Source organism: Sceloporus occidentalis, unplaced genomic scaffold, assembly GCF_023333645.1.
Source record: "Sceloporus occidentalis isolate IW3139 unplaced genomic scaffold, rSceOcc1.0.p SCAF_20, whole genome shotgun sequence".
NCBI classification, from domain to species: Eukaryota; Metazoa; Chordata; class Lepidosauria; order Squamata; family Phrynosomatidae; genus Sceloporus; species Sceloporus occidentalis.
Window position 1 is genome coordinate 10,150,784 of NW_028317000.1, and position 22,035 is coordinate 10,172,818.

At 40.9% G+C, this 22,035-nt stretch overlaps 2 protein-coding genes across 2 annotated transcripts in view; both read right to left on the reverse strand.

Annotated features, from left to right (window-relative positions):
• On the reverse strand, window positions 1–16,314 carry FCER1G (Fc epsilon receptor Ig). Its single transcript, XM_089483645.1, has 5 exons — window positions 14,665–16,314; window positions 5,842–5,933; window positions 4,406–4,453; window positions 3,299–3,319; window positions 1–1,004 (listed from the first exon to the last, which is right to left on the reverse strand). Exons 1-5 carry the CDS (start codon window positions 14,714–14,716, stop codon window positions 906–908), a joined length of 312 nt encoding a protein of 103 aa, XP_089339771.1. The 5' UTR covers window positions 14,717–16,314; the 3' UTR covers window positions 1–905.
• A 49-nt stretch (window positions 16,315–16,363) lies between these two features.
• The window catches only part of NDUFS2 (NADH:ubiquinone oxidoreductase core subunit S2), a 29,360-nt gene continuing 23,688 nt past the window's right edge, over window positions 16,364–22,035 (reverse strand). The window contains exons 13-14 of the mRNA XM_089483644.1: window positions 18,803–18,860; window positions 16,364–17,881 (exon numbers count right to left, since the gene is read on the reverse strand). Coding sequence (XP_089339770.1) covers window positions 17,844–17,881; window positions 18,803–18,860 — 96 coding nt within the window. The 3' untranslated portion in view covers window positions 16,364–17,843. The remainder of the gene's footprint in view (window positions 17,882–18,802; window positions 18,861–22,035) is intronic.

The window sequence follows — 22,035 nt, forward strand, 5'->3', positions numbered from 1 at the left end:
CATTTCAGGCAAACCTGGGAAGCATCACTAGAGGCTGCAGGGGGGTTGGACTGCACCAGATGACCCTCTGAAGTGTGGGTTGACACCACTTCTTCCCAGACATCTGCCTTTTGGCAGAAAGAGGCCGTGGCATTCTCCTGCGTCCCTTTAAAATGCTGAAGAGATGGCGTGAACGGGGCGAGACTCAGTGGGAGGAAAAAGGAAAGGCCCCAGGTTTTTTAAATTGCATTTTTAATTTTTAAAATTTCATTTTTAATTTTTCTTTTAAAAAATTACATCTTACCAAATGTTCACTTTAACCACATGAAACTACGCACATGTAAATACATTTGAAGGTGTGTTTTTAATGTTGGCAGTTGTTTTAGGTCACGGCTATTACCGTTACATTCAGAGATAAGACAGGAATTGCAATTTATGAGTAACAACTATACAAAAAACATTCCTAAGGATTCTGGATGGTGTGGGACGGGAGGAGGTCAGTGAGGAGGGATGGCACCATGAGTTTCCGCACCGAGTGACGCAAACCCTAGTGAAGCCACTGGGCAAACCCATTATTTAAAAATAAGAACTCAGAAAACAATGCAATCAATTAGCAAAATGGACTATGACTGACAGTATTAAGAGAGGCATAAACACAGGTCTGAGTCCTTCCTTCTGTCCCTCCCGTCTCCCAGCCATCCCACCCTGGAAACCAGGGGCTGCAATGCGCAAGCAAAGGGCGTGAATACAATGGGCAAGACCCAAAGCACCATCATTTCTGCTTAGCTGATCTGCTGTCAGTTAGGCAGAGTCTTCCCTGCAGAACCAGCAAAGGATGGGTTTAAAAATATTCTGACTTCTAGCCTCAGATGCAGTTGTGAGATTATAGAGGAGCATGTATTAGGAAGCATCCACAAAGAATTCATCTATCCCACCAAGGAGTCCTGTTTCGGAGGCTCCTCTTGCGGATTAAGCTTGGGGAGCTCAAGGGTTGTGTAAGTTTCAGACTCACAAGCAACCAGGCCCTGCGGGAAAGAAAAATACAACAGAAGGTCAAGGCAAGAATGAAGTTAGCAGCAACTCTCCCAGTCACAAGCCACTGGGATTTATAATTATTCATTTCTGGTCAAAATAATTACCTAAACTTTCTACTTCTGGAAGAATTATGCAGACATTTTGACACAGAAAACTGCAGAGCCTATGTCTGAACCCGCCAGCTCATCCCTTGGGTTTCTGGAAGGATGTTATACAAGAGGTTTCATAAAAGAATCATACTCCGAGACAGTAATAGAAGGCCTTTAATTTCTCCTTCTAACTTTTAATTTGGCCTTTGAAATACAACTTCTACAGTTTGTTGCGTTGTAGTTTGTTGGTGGAATTGCCAAGTTTGTTCTTATTTCATTCATTTATACTGTCTTGATTGATCTTCTACAATAAAATTACTTTATACAAAAAGAAGAATAAAACTAAAACTGCAGAGCCTTTGGAAATTTTCAGACGGAGGCAGGACAGGGATGGGATCGCTCTCCCGTCCTTATCCCGTCCTCATCACAATCGCATGAAAGTATTTTATAGACGTTGTGCTTATCCTGTCATTTTCCTGTCCTTGAAGTGGAACTGTATTAACGCAGACTCCTGTTAATACAAAATGACAGGACAATTCCACTTCAATGATGGGACAATGACAGCATAAGCGCAACGTCGTATGAAAATCTTTCGCGCAATAATGGTCAATTGCAGTTCAATGATGGGACACTGACTGGATAAGTGCAATGGTTGCGCCATAAGGACAGGACAAGGACATCTGATAATCCCCTTTAACTCCACACCTTTCCATTTGCCCAGTTTGGCAGAGACAGTCCCAAATAATCCTCTGTCATCCCATTTTATCAGCAGCTGTTAAAATGTCCAAGTCTCTTTCCTTCTTCCTCTCACTTTGTCCCTTAGTCTCTAACTTACTTCAGTTGCAGAAGTAGCCAGCATGGCCACTAGAAAACTGCTTTGGGACAAGTCTGATGATTCCTCAGCCTTGCCAAGTAGGGTAGCCAGTTCAGGATTGTCTCCAGCCCTGAGATCTTTGGGCCAAAACTGTAAACCTAGGATCAGCTCCACCAATGTCATTAAGCACAAATTCCTATTACAGTTTCTCAGTGCTTCAAACACACAAACAATTATTGTTTGGAAATTAAGACAGAAATCTGAGCTAAAGCGGCTGATCCCAGATCAAGATGAAATGAAGGGATTATTCTTTCTCACATTCTTGGGAGAAACAGAATAAGAAATATTTAATCTCTACTTTTTGCTTCTAGTCAGAAGGTGGATTGCTTGCAGAGCAGAGCTGAGGTTGAAGGAGGAAGAAGGAGGAAGATAAGTAAATCCTCTATGGAGTTTATCACACTAGTGAGTTTCCATGGGCAAACAGGAGTTAAACTACATTCAAATTTAAATAAGACTTGTAAACTCGGTTAGTTTGTCACAGGAAAATAACGCAAAGTGCAATAGCGTGAAGTTAATCCGCAGTTAAAGTGGAGGGAAGCAGCAGCTTTTCGAATTCGGAACTCAACAGAATTTAAAAAGCTGCTGGTTTCCTCCACTTTAACTGCAGATTAACTTTGCATTATGTCATGTTAACTGCGACGTCGTGTGAAAAACTTTGGGCATTTCTGGGTTTCCTTCGCATTATATCGCACTTAAATCCTGTTTGCCCGCGGGATCTCGCTAGAGTGATAAATTCTTGTGATTCTATGATTCTAAGTTGAACAATTGTTCAACGTAAAAAGACTGAAGAAAGCTTACAGGTAAGAAAATTCCTGGAGTGGATGTGTATTGCAGTATTATGAGCTCCCTGTTCTGGTCCTAAAACAGATTAATTTGAAAAATATCTGCCTATCCACTTTAAATATTAATTTGCACATCTTTTTAATGTAATTTTTATTAATGCATATTAAAACAAATATATAAAAATATACATTCTATCATCATCCATAACAACACATAACATGTAACTACAATCACTAATTTGCACATCCTTACAGGCGATAGATGTTGTGCTGGTGAGAAAACAACCATCACAAAATAGATACTGAAGGCCTGAAGTCCCACCCTGTTAAATTGCATCCTCTTTTATATTCTCCTCCCCATCTGAGCTTTTTACTCCTGTTGAGCATTGGCTTTGAGCAATTTTTTAAAATTAAACAGATCAATGTAGTTTTGAAATTTCAGAAATCTAGAATAACCAAATCAGACACAAGAGTATTTGAATGCCAAGGGATGCTTGGAGCTGCTGCCAACCCTGTTCCAAAAGTGTAGAGACACTCACTGTATAGATTCCTTCTGCTTTCTGAAAAAGAACACAGAAAAGGGGATGGTGTTATAGTTTTAGTTAGGAGAAAGAAGCCAAGGAGTAACATAAATGAAGGAGGAAAAACCGCCATTACGTCCCCTGCCCAAAGAAGTAGATTCATAGCCACAAAAATTCATGCTAAAAACAAACCAGTCTCTAAAAAGGGAGAGATCTTAGAGATCAGAAAACAATATAGGTATATAAATAAGCAGAAGCAGTGGCATAGAGAAAGCGGAGAGAAATAAAGGGAAAAGTACCGGATGGAGAACAAATGATAACAAGAGTTTAACATGTTTTTTAGATGAAGGTGGTAGAAGGAGAATATAGATTCAATGGAGAGAAGTACAGTAAAGACTGCTGTAAATCATATTTAATCCAAAATGATAAACAGAAGATCGTGGTAGGGAGGGATTTATAGATTTAATTTTCAGTTTCTTGATGTTAAAAATGTAGAAGAAAACATGATATGAAATATGGCGAGAACTTTTGTTAAAAAGGAATATATATGTATAACTTGGTATAATACTAGCAGCAATAAAGTGTTGTGGGCTGACCTTATCAACAGTAAATTAATTTATTTATTGTATTTTTGCTTCTGGGGAAAAGTGGCTTCTGCTTCAGGTGCCAAAATAACACCAGCCAAGTTTGGGTAACAATAATTTTTTATAAAGGGAGATGGCACCATTTGCTATTTTTGTCTCAGGAAACAGAATAGATACCACCCCAAACAAGTGCTCCCATCTGAACCCTTTTTACAACAATATAATCAATAGTACGATAGCAAAGGGATCTTGTAGCACCTTTGAGACTAACTGAAAGATAGATGTTGGCAGCATGAGCTTTCGTAAATTTAAGTCTACTTCCTGAGATGCATCTGAGATGTATCTTAAGCATGTATCTGAGGAAGGAGGCTCAAGTCTACGAAAGCTCATGCTCCCAGCATCTTTCTTTCAGTTAGTCTTGAAAATGCTACAAGAATAACAAGATCCCTTTGTATACTGATTTTCCAGACTAACACAGCCATGTATTTGAATTCTACCACCTCAGTATAATGATGGTGACATGAACTCACTAATAGCATACCTCAGGAGTGTTAGCAGAAAGATATTTCAGTTTCTTTCGGTACCGGATCTGAAGATGGAACAAAATAAAGAAATAATTTGCATTTTGGGATAAGGATGGGCATGAACTCAAGCAGAACTTGTAGTTAACATGGTACAGTGACAATACAACCAGTAATGCATTACTTTTTCAAGCGACAAGGAGAAATTGCTTGATTTCTTTTTCAGCATAACGTAGAAAACATATTCAGTACAATTAGCAACAATTACTTGTTCGTCTAAAAATGTTGCTTGGGGGAAGGAGATCATTTATGGCCTTTTCTGTATTTTAAAAAATATGTTTTTAAAAACAAAAGCAGCTATAAGATAACGTTTCTTCACAAGAAAGTTAGCTTTGTTAGTTCATGAGAACAAATTCAAAATCCAAAACCAACAGGCACAAAATACCTTTACAGGGACCAACTAACACTTTGGAGGAATGTGGAAGGTATAAGATTCTCCAGAACTTTTTTCTTGGGCTGAGTAGTTTTCAAACAGAGGCTGGATGACCATTTATTGTTACAGTATTTTATTTTCTTATTTAATTTTTAAAATTATTTTATTGTATTGTATGGATTTTATTGATGTAAGCCGCCTTGATTTTGTTGGAGAGGTGGGGTAGAAATAATAATAATAATAATAATAATAATAATAATAATAATAATAATAATAATAAATATTATTATTATTGGGGGTGCTTTGATTGTGTATTCCTGCATGGCAGGGTGTTGGACTGGTTGTCCCTTGAGGTCTCTTCCAGCCCTATGATTCCATGGTTTAAATCAGGAAAGGAGCAGGGATTTTTGTAGAGTACCATGAACATAGAATCACCAGGGTTGCAAACAGATGATCCCTCTTCTGTTAAGCCATGTACCTGGCTATCCGATAGGTTTTATGTTAGAGTGCTCTAAGAGGATAGATGTTCTAATGTCACCCCGTCGGTTTCTAAGTTCATGCTTTTGATAATTTAGATTAGAGAGAAAGAAATTCCTAAAATTGGCCAGCTAATCTAAAAAGTTTATATTCAGCATGTCAATTTTATTGTGTTGTTGTTGTTGTTTGCCTTCGAGTCATTTCCAACCTATGGCAACCCCTCTTCAGAGGGTGTTTGCCATTGCCATCATCTAAGGCTGAGAGAATGTGATTTACCCATGGTCACTCAATGGGTTTTTACATGGCTGAGCTGGGATTCAAACTGTGGTCTCCAGAGTTGTAATCCATCACTCAAAGCATTACACCACTCTGGCTTTCATTGTGTTTATGGAATGTCAATTTATATTGTACAATTTCTGTCTGTTGTTTGTTTGTATGGATGGGTCTATAGGCTGTAATAATAAATACAGTACTGTACCGTTAAAGTGGGACCAAAGTGCAGTGATTATGTAGTGTAAAAGAGATGCCAGATCTATAAAGGCTTACCTTAAGTCTGCAGTACAGGAGTGTGAGAACAATACCGTAGACAAAGAGGATTCCATCCAAGACGTAACAGAGCTCTGGTGCCTGCAAAGCATCTGCAATGGGAGGAGATGTATCATTTGTGACTTCTTCATCCATCCTTTATTTATATCCCATCTTTTTTCCAGACTGAAACTCGAGGTGAATTATAAAAAGGCAGAAAAGTACAGAAGAACACATATGGGTGCCTGGCCAGGTGGATGCAAACAGGTATCCCATTTCCACATCAGACACGGAGATGAGTGAAAGTGACAACCAGTAAAGTAAGGAGCTCAAAACAGCATGGATTTGCCTCGGAGTAAAAACAGAGGTTACATTACCCTGGGGTAAAGGTGGCTTGCGGGATGCAGTGGCTCAAGTGGTTAAGACGCTGACTCTGTTGATTACAAGATCGGCAGGTTGGCGGTTTGAGGCCTGGATGCCATATGATGGGGTGAGCTCCTGTCACTAGCCCCAGCTCCTGCCAACCTAGCAGTTCGAAATCATGCAAATGCAAGTAGATAAATAGGTACCACTCCGGTGGGAAGGAAAACAGCATTCTGTGCAGTCATGCTGGTCCCAGGATCACAGAGTAGTCTCTGACAATGCTTTTTGGCTTAGTAACAGAGATGAGCACCGGCCCCTATAGTCGACTTAACAACCTTTAAAGGTGGTTTACCCTGGGGTCAGACCGGATCCCCCAAGGCTGTGTCTGGACAGGTAGAGTCGGGCCTGATTTTGCCCCTGGGGTTTTGGTCTACATCGTCTGAAGTAAACAACACAAAGCTAGGGGAACTTGGGCTTTTTGGCCTGTGCAGACAATCCTATAGTTTAAAACATACAAAGATTCAGCTTAAAAGAGTATTAAACTAACAATAGAATTAAAACCATTTAAAGTATTATTTAAAACAAAGGTTGAAAACAGTAAAGGTAAAGGTAAAAGTTTGCCCTTGATATTAATGTCTAGTTGTGACTGACTGTAGGAGGTAGTGCTCATCTCGAGAAAAGTGCTCATCTTGGTAAAAGTGCTCATCTCGGGAAAAGAGATTATACCTCAACATTAGGAGGAACTTCCTGACAGTAAGGGCTGTTTGACAGTGGAACACACTCCTTCCTCAGAGTATGGCAGAGTGTCCTGCCTTAGAAGTCTTTAAACAGAGGCTGGATGGCCATCTTTTGGGGATACTTTGATTGAGAGTTCCTGCATGGCAGAATGGGGTTGGACTGGATGGCCCTTGCGGTCTTTCCCAACTCTACAATCCTATGATTCTGTGATCTCTGTTACTAAGCCAAAGAGCCAGCATTGTCAGAGGACTACTCTAGTGGTCATATGGCCAGCATGACTGCACTGGATGCTGTTACCTTCCTGCCAAAGTCTATTTATCTACTTGCATTTGCATGCTTTCGAACTGCTGGGTTGGCAGAAGCTGGGACTAGTGATAGGAGCTCACTCCATTCTGTGGCACTTGGGCCTCGAACTGCCAACCTTCCAGTCATGCAATCGTCAGAATTGGCATCTTAATCACTGAGCCACACCACATCCCCTATAAAACAGTACAACACCATAAAAAGCCCTTTTCTTGTTAACAATGTCCTTGAGGCTCACTGGAAAAGAAAGGTCTCAACCTGCCACTGAAAAGAAAACAAAGGAGCCATCCTGACTTTCTAGGAAGGAGCCGCAAAGTCTAGAAGCAGCCATAGAGAAGGTGCTCTTCCTTGTTCAAACATAGCTGTGAAGGTGGTGAGATTGGTGAGATAGACAGAAATCTTCCTGTGAAAATGTTTAAACCTTGGGCAGGCTCATATGGGAAGAGTGGAACATCTTGTTTACTCTAAGAGGTGTTCAACAATAGAACAGACTGTCTTGGAGGCTGGAGCTCTCTTTTTTGGAGGCCTTTAAAGAGAGCTTGGGATGAGTATCTTTCACAAGAGCTTTACTTGTGTATTTCTGTAAGGCAGGAGGGTTGGACTACATGGCCTTGAGGTTCCTTCTAATATATAATCTATATATATTCAAGTTTTAATATTTATTTATATCCCGTTCTTTTCCCAGAACTGGGACCCAGAGCAGCTCACAACATTAAAAGAATAACGCAATTAAAAACAGAAAAGTCATGCATTATAACAGAATTAAATTGTTGCAATATTATTCCATCTTTGCTCATATATTAATCTTGCTGTTGTGGCTATATATTAAAATAATCTTCCATGGATCTTCTCCATCTCTAGATCCAACAACGCCTAAAGAAACAGTTTTGGTTTTAATAGAATATTAATTTTTAAACTCTTCCGCGTCAGCATATGTGTATTTGTATCCAATTAAAACAGAAATTCACATGTCCACCACACATGATAAAATGTCCCCTTCACATTGCTCACATTTCCAGCATACATGGCAAACACCTTTATACATTCTAGACAATCCCTCTGGTCTCATATAGCACCGATACATCATCTTATAAAAATTCTCATTAATATTATAACATAATGTAAATTTCAATCCTCTTTATCACATATTTTCCCACTGGTCCATCTGTATATTATAACCAAAGTTGTGATGAAGATTTTAGTTGACGTCACACTTATCCATCACTTAACCCATGCAGATCCAGGAACGCTCCAGCAACAAACCATTTATGGGGAAGTCCAGAATCCCAGAATCCCCCAGCCAGGTCCCAGAACCCCCCAGCCAGCGTACTTACTGCCCAAGCTTGAAGTGGTTTCTGATGGCTGTCATGTTGTAAAGTAACTTGGCCAAGCTCTGAAAAAAGTGGCAAGATTATGGAGGCTGTCGTACAAAAACCCAACCCAAAAACACTAAGGTCTGGCTGCTGCTATCGAATAAAGAACAACTTCCTTTGTGTGCAAATGTAGCCCCAAAGTTAAAATATATTAGCTATAATTTATATTTGGCCTCTTCTCAAACATTAAGCTGTTTGACTGTGTTTGGAACTGATAGTAACATAGCAAAATATTTTTTTAAATAACTGATTCCAGACCAGAGTTAGAGATACAGATACAGATATGGATATGGATACAGAGCGGGGCCAGAAAATAGCTCTTATCGCCTTTGCCTCTGCTGCAAAATCATCAGATTAGCAAAGGCTCGGCTAAACCACAGGGAACGAAAATGATGCAGCTGATAGGACCTAAGTGCGAAAACGCTTTCTAAAACGAGACCAAAAAAAGCAGAGAGGCTATTCATTTTCTGTGATCTGGCCACTAGCTGTGTTCCCAGGGCAGACCCAAGATATTTTGCTCTTTGATGCAAATGATGCACATGTGTGGCCAAGCAACAATAGAGTGTAGTTAGGATGGTGCAATATTGTTTTGAGTGTTGGCTACGACTTTTGAGGCCAGGATTTGATTTCTTGCTCAGCCATGAAACCCACTGGATGAACTTGGGCAAGTGACACTCTCTCAGCCTCAGAGGAAGGCAGTAGCAAACCTCCTCTGAACAAATCTTGGCAAGATAACCCCCATAGGGTTTCCGTAAATCTGACTTGGAAGCACACAACAGCAACATAAAGATAGCAAAAGTTATTAATGAAGAAATTCAAAATGACCTGAATAGACAAGAAAGCTGTGCCAAAGCTAACAAAATGAAATTCAACAGGGAGAAATGTAAGGCACTGCACTTTGGGTGGAAAAATTAAATGCACAGATATAGGATGGGGGACACCTGGCTGAATGAAACTATGTGTGAAAGGGATCTAGGAGTCCAAGTAGACCACAAGTTGAACATGAGTCAACAGTGTAATGCGGCAGCTAAAAAGGCCAATGCAATTTTAGGTTGCATCAATAAAAGTATAGTGTCTAGATCAAGAGAAGTAATAGTGCCACTCTATTCTGCTTTGGTCAGGCCCCACCTGGAATATTGTGTCCAGTTCTGGGCGGCACAATTAAAAAAGGACACTGAGAAACTGGAGCGTGTCCAAAGGAGGGCAACTAAAATAGTCCAGGGTCTGGAAACCATGTCCTATGAGGAACGACTTGGAAGCTGGGGATGTTTAGCCGGGAGAAGAGAAGGTTAAGAGGTGATATGATAGCCCTGTTTAAATACTTGAAGGCATGTCATATTGAGGAAGGAGCAAGCTTGTTCTCTGCTGCTCCAGAGAACAAGACCTGGAATAATGGATGCAAGCTCCAGGAAAAGAGATTCCACCTCAACATTAGGAGGCACTTCCTGACAGTAAGGGCTGTTCGACAGTGGAACAAACTCCTTCCTCGGAGTGTAGTGGAGTCTCCTTCCTTAGAGGTCTTTAAACAGAGGCTGGATGGCCATCTGTCAGGGATGCTTTGATTTAGATTTCCTGAATGACAGAATGGGGTTGGACTGGATGGCCCTTGGGGTCTCTTCCAACTCTATGATTCTATGATTCTATGAAGTACTACACTTAACTTTAGCCAAAAGGCCGAGAAGCAAAACATCTGAGAAGAGAAACATCTGGCACAAGATAATTATGTTAGTTCTTGGTCCAAATGTCCAGCAAAGAAAGCTGCATCTATTAGCCTCTCCTCATCTCTTCTTTCACATCTGGGCTCAGATATTGCTCCTAAGTCTGTTAAACTAAGGCTGCTGGAGATAGCTTTCTGTGAATTGCATTCATGTTCTTACGTCTCTTGTTCCCCCAGTATGATGCACATACATTCCCATATTGCCATATTCTCATGCAGTATCGGTGAGCCTGTTTCTAGGCAAGTATCGCTGGTTTTTCTCTAAGATGTTTATCACACAGGGAACAATTGGAAGTATAAAATGGTGATTAACCCGTGATAATCCCACAATTGCACTAATGGTTTCCACATGACATCCATGTTCAAAGTGATATTATCCTGTGAATAAACTATTATTACCACGCAATTGCGCTAATGGTTTTCACATGACGTCAAGTTGAAATGTGATTAAAGTGCCATTAACCCGTGGATAATCAGGCAAGAAACAACAGCAAACCATTCATGAGATTTTCTCATGGATAACTTTTTGTTGTTTATTGCCTGGTTATTCCCTGGTTCTTCACAGGAGAATGGCTCTTGTGTTAAACTCATTTTAATCACATTTTAATGTCAGTTGTATGATTTAAAGTTCTAATTTCCCACCATGTGATAAACTCCTAAGGCAAGCTGCAATGTATATTCCATAGAACTACTTCACGGCAGATCTTTATGCCGAAAGAAAATGCCCACGTAATAACTTGGATGTAGAGTCTATGATACATATTTTATTGCACTGTAGTCTTTATAATCAGATTCAACAAGCCAAAATCTAATAATTATTAAGTAAGATGAAAGAAAGATCAGACATTTTTAATGTAAGATTCTTGCTGGAAGATATATCCCTGAATGCCAGATTTCTCTCTGAGGCAGCTAGGATTAGAACCCTCTGTGTAGAAAGGGGCCCTCAGAGTTGAGCAACTTCCATGATTCTCGTAGTGTGGGAAATGTTATTTTTGGGGAAACTGATGGCATGTATATTTTGACTGAATGTTTAAACTTTGGGTTTATGGACCATAATAAATTATGTATGTAAGAAGAAGCACGCATGTTCTAGCAGGGCCTGCAGCAGTTTGCTTTCTCTGAGCCTTCTGGGAAGGGAAAGATTTCTCTCTGCTGCTGCTGAATGAACTGGATGCAAACTACTTTTCTACTTTGAATTATGCAGTTGAAGAAAGTTGGAGGAGAAAAAACAAACATTTAAAAAGCAGCTGAAAAAGTGGGATGAAAGAGTATTAATCAGACTGTGGCCTATTACAGACTGCCAAAATAAAGCTGCTTCGGGTCTCTTTGGAGGCATGCTGTTTAAATGATGCATGGGTCCTAAGAATCCAGAAGCTGCTCCAAAGCTGCCCTCCAGTGCTTAGGAATGGAGTGTGGCTTTGGCGCGACCTCCGGACTCTTAGGATCCATGCATCATTTAAATAGCATACCTCCAAAGAGACCCAAAGCAGCTTTATTTTCGCAGTCTGTAACAGGCTTATCTTTGCTAAATCAGGACAGATGGTAAATGAAATTTAGACTTTATTTTTTAAAGGAGGAAGTTATTTTTTTCTTAGGTGCTTTCAGATTGATTCTGATTTATGGCAATCCTGTCCTAGGATTTTCTTGGCGAGATTTATTCCAAAGAGAGGATTGTCATTGCCTTCACAGAACTGCAAATACTTTTACACACATCAGTATCCTAGCAATTTTTTATTATCCTGTCCACCATTAGAAGAAGAAAAAAAGAAATCAAGAAGAATAATCCACCTAAATTCTTATCAAAACTTGGGGGGGAAAGTCATACAAGAGAGAAATATAATGGTGGGGAGAAACCTCCAATTTGATAAGGAGAATTATTTAGTGTTGAATTTAAAAAAAAATTGGGATTGAATAAGACAAAAGATTGTGTGATTTAAAAAATCTTTTTAAAGAGCGGCACATGCTGTAATAGCAATGGGACAGAAAAGCAAAGCTGAGGGGGAAACTGGTCACATTGTACTGCAAATGTCAGGAAAAGAAAATATAATGGTCAAATAAAGGAAATAATCTGGTGGGACAAGTGGGATTTTTGGATCAAGAAAGTCAAAGTTGAAAAGGGGTTCAATGAAGTTAGGGACACTAGTAATAAAATATTCCACATTGTAGGTACTGCATACTAACTTACTTTGTTATAGCCATTGGAAGAGGAGGAGGGAGAGAATGTGGCTGGATCTGAAAAGAGGTTTTCTGATGGCGTTAGTTTGACTAATTCCATCAGAAAAGTCTGTGGTATAATAATGATAATATTTAATTTGTTACCTATGTTGTATGGTATTATGGGACATAACACCAACAAATAAAGTATTTTTTAAAAACCCCACATATCACTCGGATACGTCCTAGGCTGAGGTGTAAATGTCAGAAATAAAAACAATGAAATTGCAAAGAGGCAACAAATGTAGAGCAAAGACAAAATGGAAGTGGAGATATCTTAAATGCAACCAAAATTACTATAAAAGGGAGTTGGAGTGTAGATGAAGTGGGCTTCCACCCAAATCTTTATCCCATGATGATTCTGTCTTTTTTTTAGTTTTTGTCAGAAGTGGGGAAAAAAGTATTTTGTTCATGCATTCATTCATTCCACCTTTATTAGGCATACAACAAAATACATTTACAATAAAACTTCAGGATCATTATTATAAAGCTTAAGCCATATTTTGTTGCTTCCACCAGAAAATTGGCCATTAGGCTGGTAATATGTGGGTTCCAATCTTCCATTAAATATTCCACTGATAACCCTGAGAAAGTATTTTGTTAGTGTCAGAAACAGGTAAAAATTAGTTGCATATCTGTAGTTATTTGGCCAGCGTTCCTCACACACAGAACTGAACAGTAGAGATTTTATTTGTTTGTTTGTTTATTGGATTAAAAATATTGGGATCCAGATTCAGATCTAATTAAACAGGGCTGGTTTCACACAATTACAGCACTTTCGTTACACGTTTACTGCCATTGCTTCATTCTATGGAAACCTGGTATCTACAGTTTTGTGTGGTATTGAGAATTTTCCACCAAGATGGAGTGCCAATGTCTCACCAAACTACAAAGCGATCGATGCAGTTCTGTACACGTCTCCTCGGAGGATCTCATGCGCAGGTAAGAAGCGAAGAAGCCCAGCTATTTACAGAATTATGAAGCAGATCAATATCTCCTTTACAAATTTATTACATTCAGATAGATTAAATTCCACAATACTAAACCTGACCTCCATGGATGTACATTTTTGAGAACAGCAGAGAGAACTGTTAAAAGAATCTAGCACTTCTTTTTCAAAAAGCAACGTTCATGCTTTTCAATGTCTCAGTGTGATATCCTAGAATAAAAATAACCTTAGAAATAACCAACCGTTCAAGAGTCTGGGACCGATGGCTAAAGGGGAAGCTATCGGAGAAAATGAAATGTAACTTACACACATTATAGAACTGGCCACCCACCGTCCCACCATTTGTCATTACGGCCTGATGTTTTTCAAACAATTCAGTCTGTATAGGATTATATATGTGTGGCGCTATCGAATGTCAATTTTTATAGTTGTAATAGTTTGTAGGGGGGTTTTTTTGGTGCCATCTTTTATTGTTCTATTTATTGTATAATCTTAAAAAAAGAAATGACCATCTGGCCACATGTGTTTTTTTTTCCAAATGACAGTCTTACAAAGCAACCATCTGGAGCATTCCTCACTTCAACTTCCAGTTAAAAGTGACAGCGCCAAGAGAACTGGATTAAAACTGGGAGATGCAGGTTCAAATGCCCAGTCGGCCATGGAGTTCCCTGAGTGACCTTGAGCCATTCATTCTCTTTCTTGCCTACCTCGCTGGGTTGTTGGACAGAAAAAATGGAGGAGAGCCAGGTAACTCACTGTGATTTGTGAAAAATATATATAAATGAGGGGGGGGGGGGGGATAGATAGCTACATGTTATGGAAGATCATGGACTCTTGATTGGAATAAATTGAGGTCTGTTTCAATAGGACGTGGAAAGATGACGTGTTAAATTTCCTTCAGTGCGATCCTTATGGACCCAAAGCCTCTAGATCAGTGGTTCACAACCTGTGGGTCGTGACCCCTTTGGGGGTCGAATGACCCTTTTACAGGGGTTGCCTAAGACCATGGGAAAACAAATATTTCCAATGGTCTTAGGAACCAAGATGAAAATAATTTTATGGTTGGGGGTCACCAAAACATGAAGAACATGAGTTCACAACATTAATTAAAGGGTCGCGACATTAGGACGGTTGAGAACCACTGCTCTAGACCCACATTTTCATCACTCCTACCCCATGTCTTTTACCTGCTTCTTCAACCTCTAGGAGAACCAGAGCTATCCAAAGAGACCACTTCATCCTGGAGATTACGGTGGTGCCAACCAGTCCAGCTCTGAATCTTTTCCCAAAAGGACCAGGCTGGGCGATGCAAATGGGGAAAAATGAGCGAAATCTGTTCTGCCTATGCCTTCCCCCCAAGGTAGTGTCCAGTGTTTGAGCTTAGCGTCTATTCCGCTGTACTTGATCTGGCAGAAGGACTGCCCACAACCACAAAGCACATGCTTTCCTGCACTTGGGGCCTTACACTCCTCACTCAGCAATAGCCAGTCGGCACAGCTTCAAGTTCCCCTTTCTTCCATTTGATTCAGGGAACTGAGCAGCACAGGGGGGATTAGAACTGGAAAGCACTTCCCCCAGAAACTCTGGCCTGTTACAGACTGCCAAAATAAAGCTGCTTGGGGTCTCTTTGGAGGTATGCTGTTTAAATGATGCATGCATCCTAAGAATTTTGAATATTGATCCTCTCCTTTGGGGTGTTAGCTACTCCTAATTTGGCGTCATCTGAAAATCTGATAAGCATGCTCTCTAGCATTGGACACAGGACAGAGCCCTGTGGGACCCCACTGGTCACTTATCTCCAAGATGAAGAGGTGCCATTGCTGAGCACCCTTTGGGTTCAGCCAGTTAACCAATCAAATCCATGTAACAGTTACTTTGTCTAGCCCATATTTCAAGCTTGTTTGCAAGAATCTCATGGGGACTTACTGAAATCAAGATATGCTGTATCTACCAAGCTGCTAATTTGATCAAAAAGAGAGATCAGATTAGTCTGGCATGACATGTTTTTCAGAAACACATACTAACAGTTTGTGATAATAGCATTCCCTTCTAAATGTTCACAGACTCTCTGTTTAATGATCTGCCCCAGAATCTTTTCTGATATAGATGTCAGACTAACTGGGCGATAATTGGTGGTATCCTCTTTTCTTTCCTTTTTGAAGATGGGGACAACATTGGCCCTCCTCTAGTCTGCTGGGACTTCTCCTGGTCTCCAGGAGTTCTCAAAGATTACCTCTAGTTGCTGTATTTTTCACTTTTAAATTAAAACTGGGGTATATGCTTCTAGGCCATGAGATGACTTTTAAAAACATGCAGGCAAGACTCTATGGAAAAGGTTTTAAAACACCAATCATAGAGCATGAGGTGGAACAAAAAGGGTGGCATAAATAATACTGTCATATGAGATCACAACTGAAGCACAAATGCAGTGAAGATGCGTTAATTGATGTTATGTCTGAATCAGAGTTTAGAAAAAATTACTTTGCTGGAGTACATTTCCCAGAATCCACCAGCTAGCATGACAGTCATTCTGGCTGGTGGATTCTGGGAGCCGTCGTAAAAGCATCCCAAGCCTAGTGAGCCTATGCTATCATCACAAAATCACAGTTTGTCAGAGGAGCTACCAAACCAATAGCCACATATTGTGTTCCTCCAGGTAGACTTGACTTCATTATAGCAGTGCTGAGCAAAGGGTGAAGTAGGGAGCTATCTGACAGAATGAGGGAACCTTCTGTTCTCCAGATGCAGATGAACTACAGCTCCATCATATGTTGAGCACTCCTTTTCATCCTGGAAAGAAGTGACCAGTGGGGTCCCTCAGGGTTCTGTCCTGGGCCCAGTGCTAGAGAGCATGTTTATCAGATTTTCAGATGACACCAAATTAGGAGTAGTAGCTAATATCCCATAGGAGAGGGTCACAATTCAAAATGAACTTAATAGATTAGGAAGCTGGGCCAAAACTAACAAAAGGAACACAAGTCAACACTGTGATGCAGCAGCTAAAAAGGCCAATGCGACTGTAGGCTGACCAGGCTGGCTACAGCTGATGGAAATCAGAACATTTGAAAGAGCACAGGTTTCCCAAACCTTTTTTATCAAGACCTTTGGGAGCTGTATTTGGCTTTGGCAGACAGGCAGTTGTACAGCCCTGAGCTCAGAAAAGAGGTGAAGATGAGGAGTGGCTTGCCAGAGTTTCAAACAGGAGCCTTTCACCAACTGTGCCTGGAGATGCCAAGTGGAGAACATAGGGCATTCTCCAAGTGAAACACAGCGTTTTCTACTTTAACCCTTTTAGTAAAAATAAAGAGTCTCTCCTCAGGGTTCTGAATAAAGGGCTGATTTAAACACAAGAACATATGAAGCTGTGTTGTAGGGAATTAGAACACTAGTCTAATGAAGACTAGCCTCAGCTCCTCAGTTTTTTTGGGAAGCCAGGCTTTGATAAAGAGCCTGTGCAAATACCTGCTGAGTATCTAGAATATATGTCAGCAAAACTGCTCAGCGAAAGTTTTTGCACCCCAGGAGACTGTATGATTTTTAATTCTGCATCAAACAAGACAAAATTAGGCAGCTGCACCCATACCATTTTCTAGTCCCCTGTAGGTCCACCCATTTTTTCAAAACCAAAAGTGATCCATTTTGGTGTGGAATGGAAGGTTATTTCTGGGCCTCAAAAGTTCTGTGGGACAGAGGGAACATAAGACTTAACAATGAAGAGTTATACACTTTTGGGGAGTGTGGTTTTCCATTTGGGGGCTAATGAGATGCTCAGGATGCTGAGTTTGGTAGACCAAATGTGATCCATGGGAAACACAGTTCTCCCCCACCCCAACAAATTTCTCACAGACTTTCAGACACAGCAGAGAAAATAGTCAGATGTCACAAGCAGCGAAAGTGTCATTTTTATACACACACACACACTGAAAAGAAGAGTAGCTGCTCCCAAAGACAGATTTACTGCAAGAGAAAGAAAAATTAAAACGGGGACCCAGGGCCAAGAGAGAAAGAGGAGGAGAACTTGAGAATGACAGTCTAACCAAAGGAAGAGGAAGCCACAAGAGACCAATACAAGCTGGAAGGGAAGAAAACAGTAAGCCCCGACAGCAACACACTTGCTTAACCATACACACATAGATTGCTTACACTGCACAGGTTTGCCAAGAGTATTCTTTTTTAATTTTTAGCAAGCACTGTGTTTGCCACAAGGAGAGTCACACAGGACTGTACAGACAGATAGTCTCAGAAAAGATGGCAGAATTTACATTCTTCAGTGGGTAGAGCCAGTGTCCAGAGCAGAAGGAAATATATTCTCTGGGTATTACCCATGACTTCAGTTCAGCTGACACAGCCTAAGAGCGTTCAACATTTATCTGTCCACTTCACCAAAGACAATATCCTGGGTTCCTGTGGAAGTGAAGGAGAGACAGAAATTGTTATTGTTAAATATGAGTCTCCTACCCAGTCCTCTTCATCCCCAACCAGCACGGTCTGGAAGCCTGGCTTACTAAGCTTTAAACTAAATGTGATAACACAAACTTGTAGCTAAGGACCATTCTCCACATTTCAAATTAAGTACAGAAACTTCAGTTTGCTAAGTGTAACACTGCTGAAAGTAGACTAGCCTTTGGTGGTGTGGGCCCCTCTACATAGTTTGGATTGTAGCCTCCATTATTCCCAACCACTTTCTGTACTGTGGAAGTGATGGGAGCTGAAGTTCAAAAAATACAAAGGGGATCCAAGACGGGAGGACACTGCCACTGAGGACCTTTTCTTTAACATTCAGGAATTCTATATAGAAAGTTATAGTTCTCCTCTGCCACTGGTCTTGATAATAAAACAAGGCTTGACAAAGTTATCTTTTTGGACCACAACTCCCAGTATCCTCAGCAGGTATGGTCAGATGCATGCTGCTTATGTCCATCCAGGTGCGATCCAAAGACAGCTTTGGGGACTGTTCAAAGATCAGCAATGTAGGAATGGCAGGCGTTTCATGCTAATTGGGGATGATGGGAATTCTACCATTGTGCAACCGGAGAGAATCAGGTTTGGAAAGGCAGAGCTTAGAAAAGTTATTTTTCCAGGACACAGCTCCTAAAACCCCTCGAGCTGGCATGTGCAATGGCTATATCATTTGGGAGATGTAGCAAAAATAAAAATAAATAAAATTAAAAAATTAAAAAGTCACTCTGAAGTTCTGTAAAAAGTTACATGGCTTATTAACAAACCCCTCACCTACCTCCCGGAGCAATACTCTCCTGTTTGCTCACAGTAAGCTACATAAGGCTTCCAAAAGGCAGCAGAAGGGAATTGAGAAAGCAAACCTACCTATGATGGCCACTACATCTGCCAGCATGTGACCTTGTGACATCTTATCCAAGCCAGCCTGCAGAAGTGAATGGGGAGGAAATGGGGTGGAAGAAGACAACAAATGTTTTAAAATCACTGATGGTTTTAATTTTTAATTATATTAATCATAAATAATGGAGGTAAGCGCACAGAGTAAATGTTGCAGATAGTTGCTGAATTTGTTGCTGAAGTTCTCTCTTTCTTTTAAAACCATCAGACAAAGTTTCTGTTGTCTCCAGTCATTCAGTGGCAATTCCCAGAACCAGCCGCAATAGGGACTGTATACTTGCATTTTGTACTGTGTTCCTTGACCATTCCTCTTCCTCACTGCTTAGAGGGGAGGAACAGTCGTTCCTTACATTTTCATTAAGATTTTCCAAACATCGTGCCTTTAAAAAAAGAAGGCATGCCCATATTCTCAACATCCAGAGCAGTGAGCAAAGATTCTGAAGAGATCTACATGCCAACACACCAATCTGCCCAAAGTGTCATGATTGCTGAATGATGTTTGGCTAAGATGTCTGTAATGCCTGCAGCTTTACATAGGAACTAAAATCAATTTGGATCTGGAGACAAGAGAAAAGACACATCAACAGGTACTAAGTGAGGGTCTCTGTTGCCAAAGTTTTTTCCAATAGTCTGGAAGAGTCCAGTGTTGGTATGGAATGGCAGGAGGACTGATCAGGGGTGGTTAGAGCATCCTTTCCTGGATACATTATCAAAATGGTTTTTATTTATGTTTACAACTACGAGAAGGGAAATGGACACAAAAGCCTTGCTGCCACCAGGCCAGTGCTACAGAAGTGACATCCAAGTCTTAGTTGTTGTCCAGCAGCATCTAAAGAACTATTTCTCATTACACATGTGTCTGTAGGGCTGGGGGTAAGTAATACTGGAAACCAAATTTATCTTTATCTAAGCTTGACTTAGGTACATTTCATAAATTCTACAAACTTGCTTTAAATAAAAAGAAAATGCACATACAGTATGTGAGCAATGTCTGGTGAAATCATCTGATGCAAGGGCGATAAATAAAGTTGGTATAAAGTTTCAAGGGGATAAGAGGATTCATCATCTGAGGATTTAACCTCAGAGAGGTTGCTTTGCCACTCTGTGTTTTCAGACGAACTGAATAATGCAAAAACAGAGGAAGTGAATCTGCTTAACTGAAAGAGAGGATTCATAGAATTCAGGGTTTTTGTTTTTTGGGTTTTTTTTTTTTTTTGGATTGACACAAGTTGAGTTCTTTTGCCATCCATAAAATGGATAAAGTCATTTTAAGTTCGTTCTTTTATCCTTTTCACGCGCCCTGTCGATGGCAAAACAAGACTACTTCAAATCATTGATCTGCGCCAACGAGAGGCGCCCGCAGCGCTTGTTCTCCTGTTTCAACACACTGTTAAAACCCTCTCCTCCCTCCGTCTCTCCACTATTTTCTCCCTCCGACTTCGCCAACTACTTCATTACAAAGATCACTACCATTCGTTCTGAGTTAACTCTTCTTGATTTGGCTCCCACCACTAATCTCCTCGCCCCTCCTACTAATAAACTCTCTGTGTTTCCTCCTGTTTCTTTGGAAGAACTCTCTTCGCTGCTGAACTCATCCAAACCTACCACCTGTTCTCTTGACCCACTTCCTTCTCGTCTTCTAATCTCTATAGCCCCCTCTTTGTTACCCTCCCTCCTCTATATCTTTAATCTCTCTCTCTCTTCGGGTTCCTTCCCCTCAGTCTTCAAACATGCCTTAGTTTCCCCTATCCTGAAAAAACCCTCTCTCGACCCCTCTTCCTTGGCTAGCTATCGTCCAATCTCTCTTCTTCCTTTTCTCTCCAAGGTGTTGGAACGAGTCGTCTATTCACGCTGTCTTGAGTTTCTTGAAACCAACTCCATTCTGGATCCCTTCCAGTCTGGTTTTCGCCCACGGCAACCCTTACTAAGATCTCAAATGACCTTTTGCGGGCCAAGGCGAATGGCCTTTATTCTATCCTTGTCCTACTCGATCTGTCTGCGGCCTTCGACACCGTGGACCACTGTCTCCTAATAGATGTACTCTCTGACCTTGGTTTCTCGGGCCTTGTTCTCGATTGGTTCACATCTTACTTGTCAGATCGATCTTTTTCAGTGGTCTCAGGTGGTCAGACCTCGTCTTCTGTCCCCTTATCTGTTGGAGTTCCTCAGGGCTCTGTTTTGGGTCCCCTTCTGTTCTCTTTATACACACTCTCCCTTGGCAAACTTATCAGTTCTTTTGGTTTCTCCTACCATCTTTACGCCGATGATACCCAGCTGTACCTTTCCACCCCTAATCTTTCACCAGAGCTAGAGCAGCAAGTGTCATCCTGTTTAACAGCTGTCTCCCACTGGATGCACCATCGGCGTTTGAAGCTCAATATGTCCAAGACTGAGCTTCTTGTTTTCCCTCCTAAGCCCACCCTTCACTATTCCTTTTCTATTTCCGTCAATAACATCTCGATCCAGCCGGTCCAGGAAGCCCGCAGTCTCGGTTTCATCTTTGACTCCTCTTTGTCGTTTATCCCTCAGATCCAGACTACAGCCAAAGTCTGTAGATTTTTTCTCTATAATATCGCCAAAATCCGTCCATATCTCTCAGCTTCTACCGCAAAGACACTGGTCCATGCCCTAGTGGTCTCACGATTAGACTACTGTAACCTCCTCCTGGCAGGGCTTCCTCTCTCTCACCTCCACCCATTAATTTCTGTTCAGCATTCAGCTGCACGCATTATTTCACTCGCTCGCCGTTATGATCATGTCTCCCCTCTGTTGTCTTCCCTTCACTGGCTCCCTCTTCCTTTCCGCATCAGGTACAAACTTTTGCTACTCACCTTTAAAGCCCTGCATGGGCTGGCCCCTCTTTATTTGACTGATCTTCTCTCTCCCTACATCCCTACTCGCACTCTCCGCTCTGGTAGCCAAAATCTCCTCTCTCAACCCAGGATCTCCTCTGCCCCGTCCCGGATCCGTCCCTTCTCTCTAGCTGCCCCTCATTCCTGGAACCTTCTTCCTCTGCATGCACGGCTCATCACTTCCCTAACCAGCTTTAAAGCTGAGCTGAAAACCATATTGTTTAGGGAAGCGTTCTCAGGGAATTTGTGATTGTTATCTGGCTGTCTGACAATATTTGATGTGATGTGATTTGTTTGATATTTGATGTTGTTAATCTGTTTTTTTCCTTTCTATATGGTAATTTTATCTAT

Excerpts from the sequence above, each read along its gene's own strand:
- FCER1G (XM_089483645.1), bottom strand. The coding sequence starts at position 14,716 with ATGAAGTGGTCTCTTTGGATAGCTCTGGTTCTCCTAGAGGTTGAAGAA. Across the intron at positions 5,934-14,664 it reads CCTAGAGGTTGAAGAAGCAG|ATGCTTTGCAGGCACCAGAG; the intron begins GTAAAAGACATG and ends CTCCCATTGCAG. Across the intron at positions 4,454-5,841 it reads TCCTGTACTGCAGACTTAAG|ATCCGGTACCGAAAGAAACT; the intron begins GTAAGCCTTTAT and ends TTCCATCTTCAG.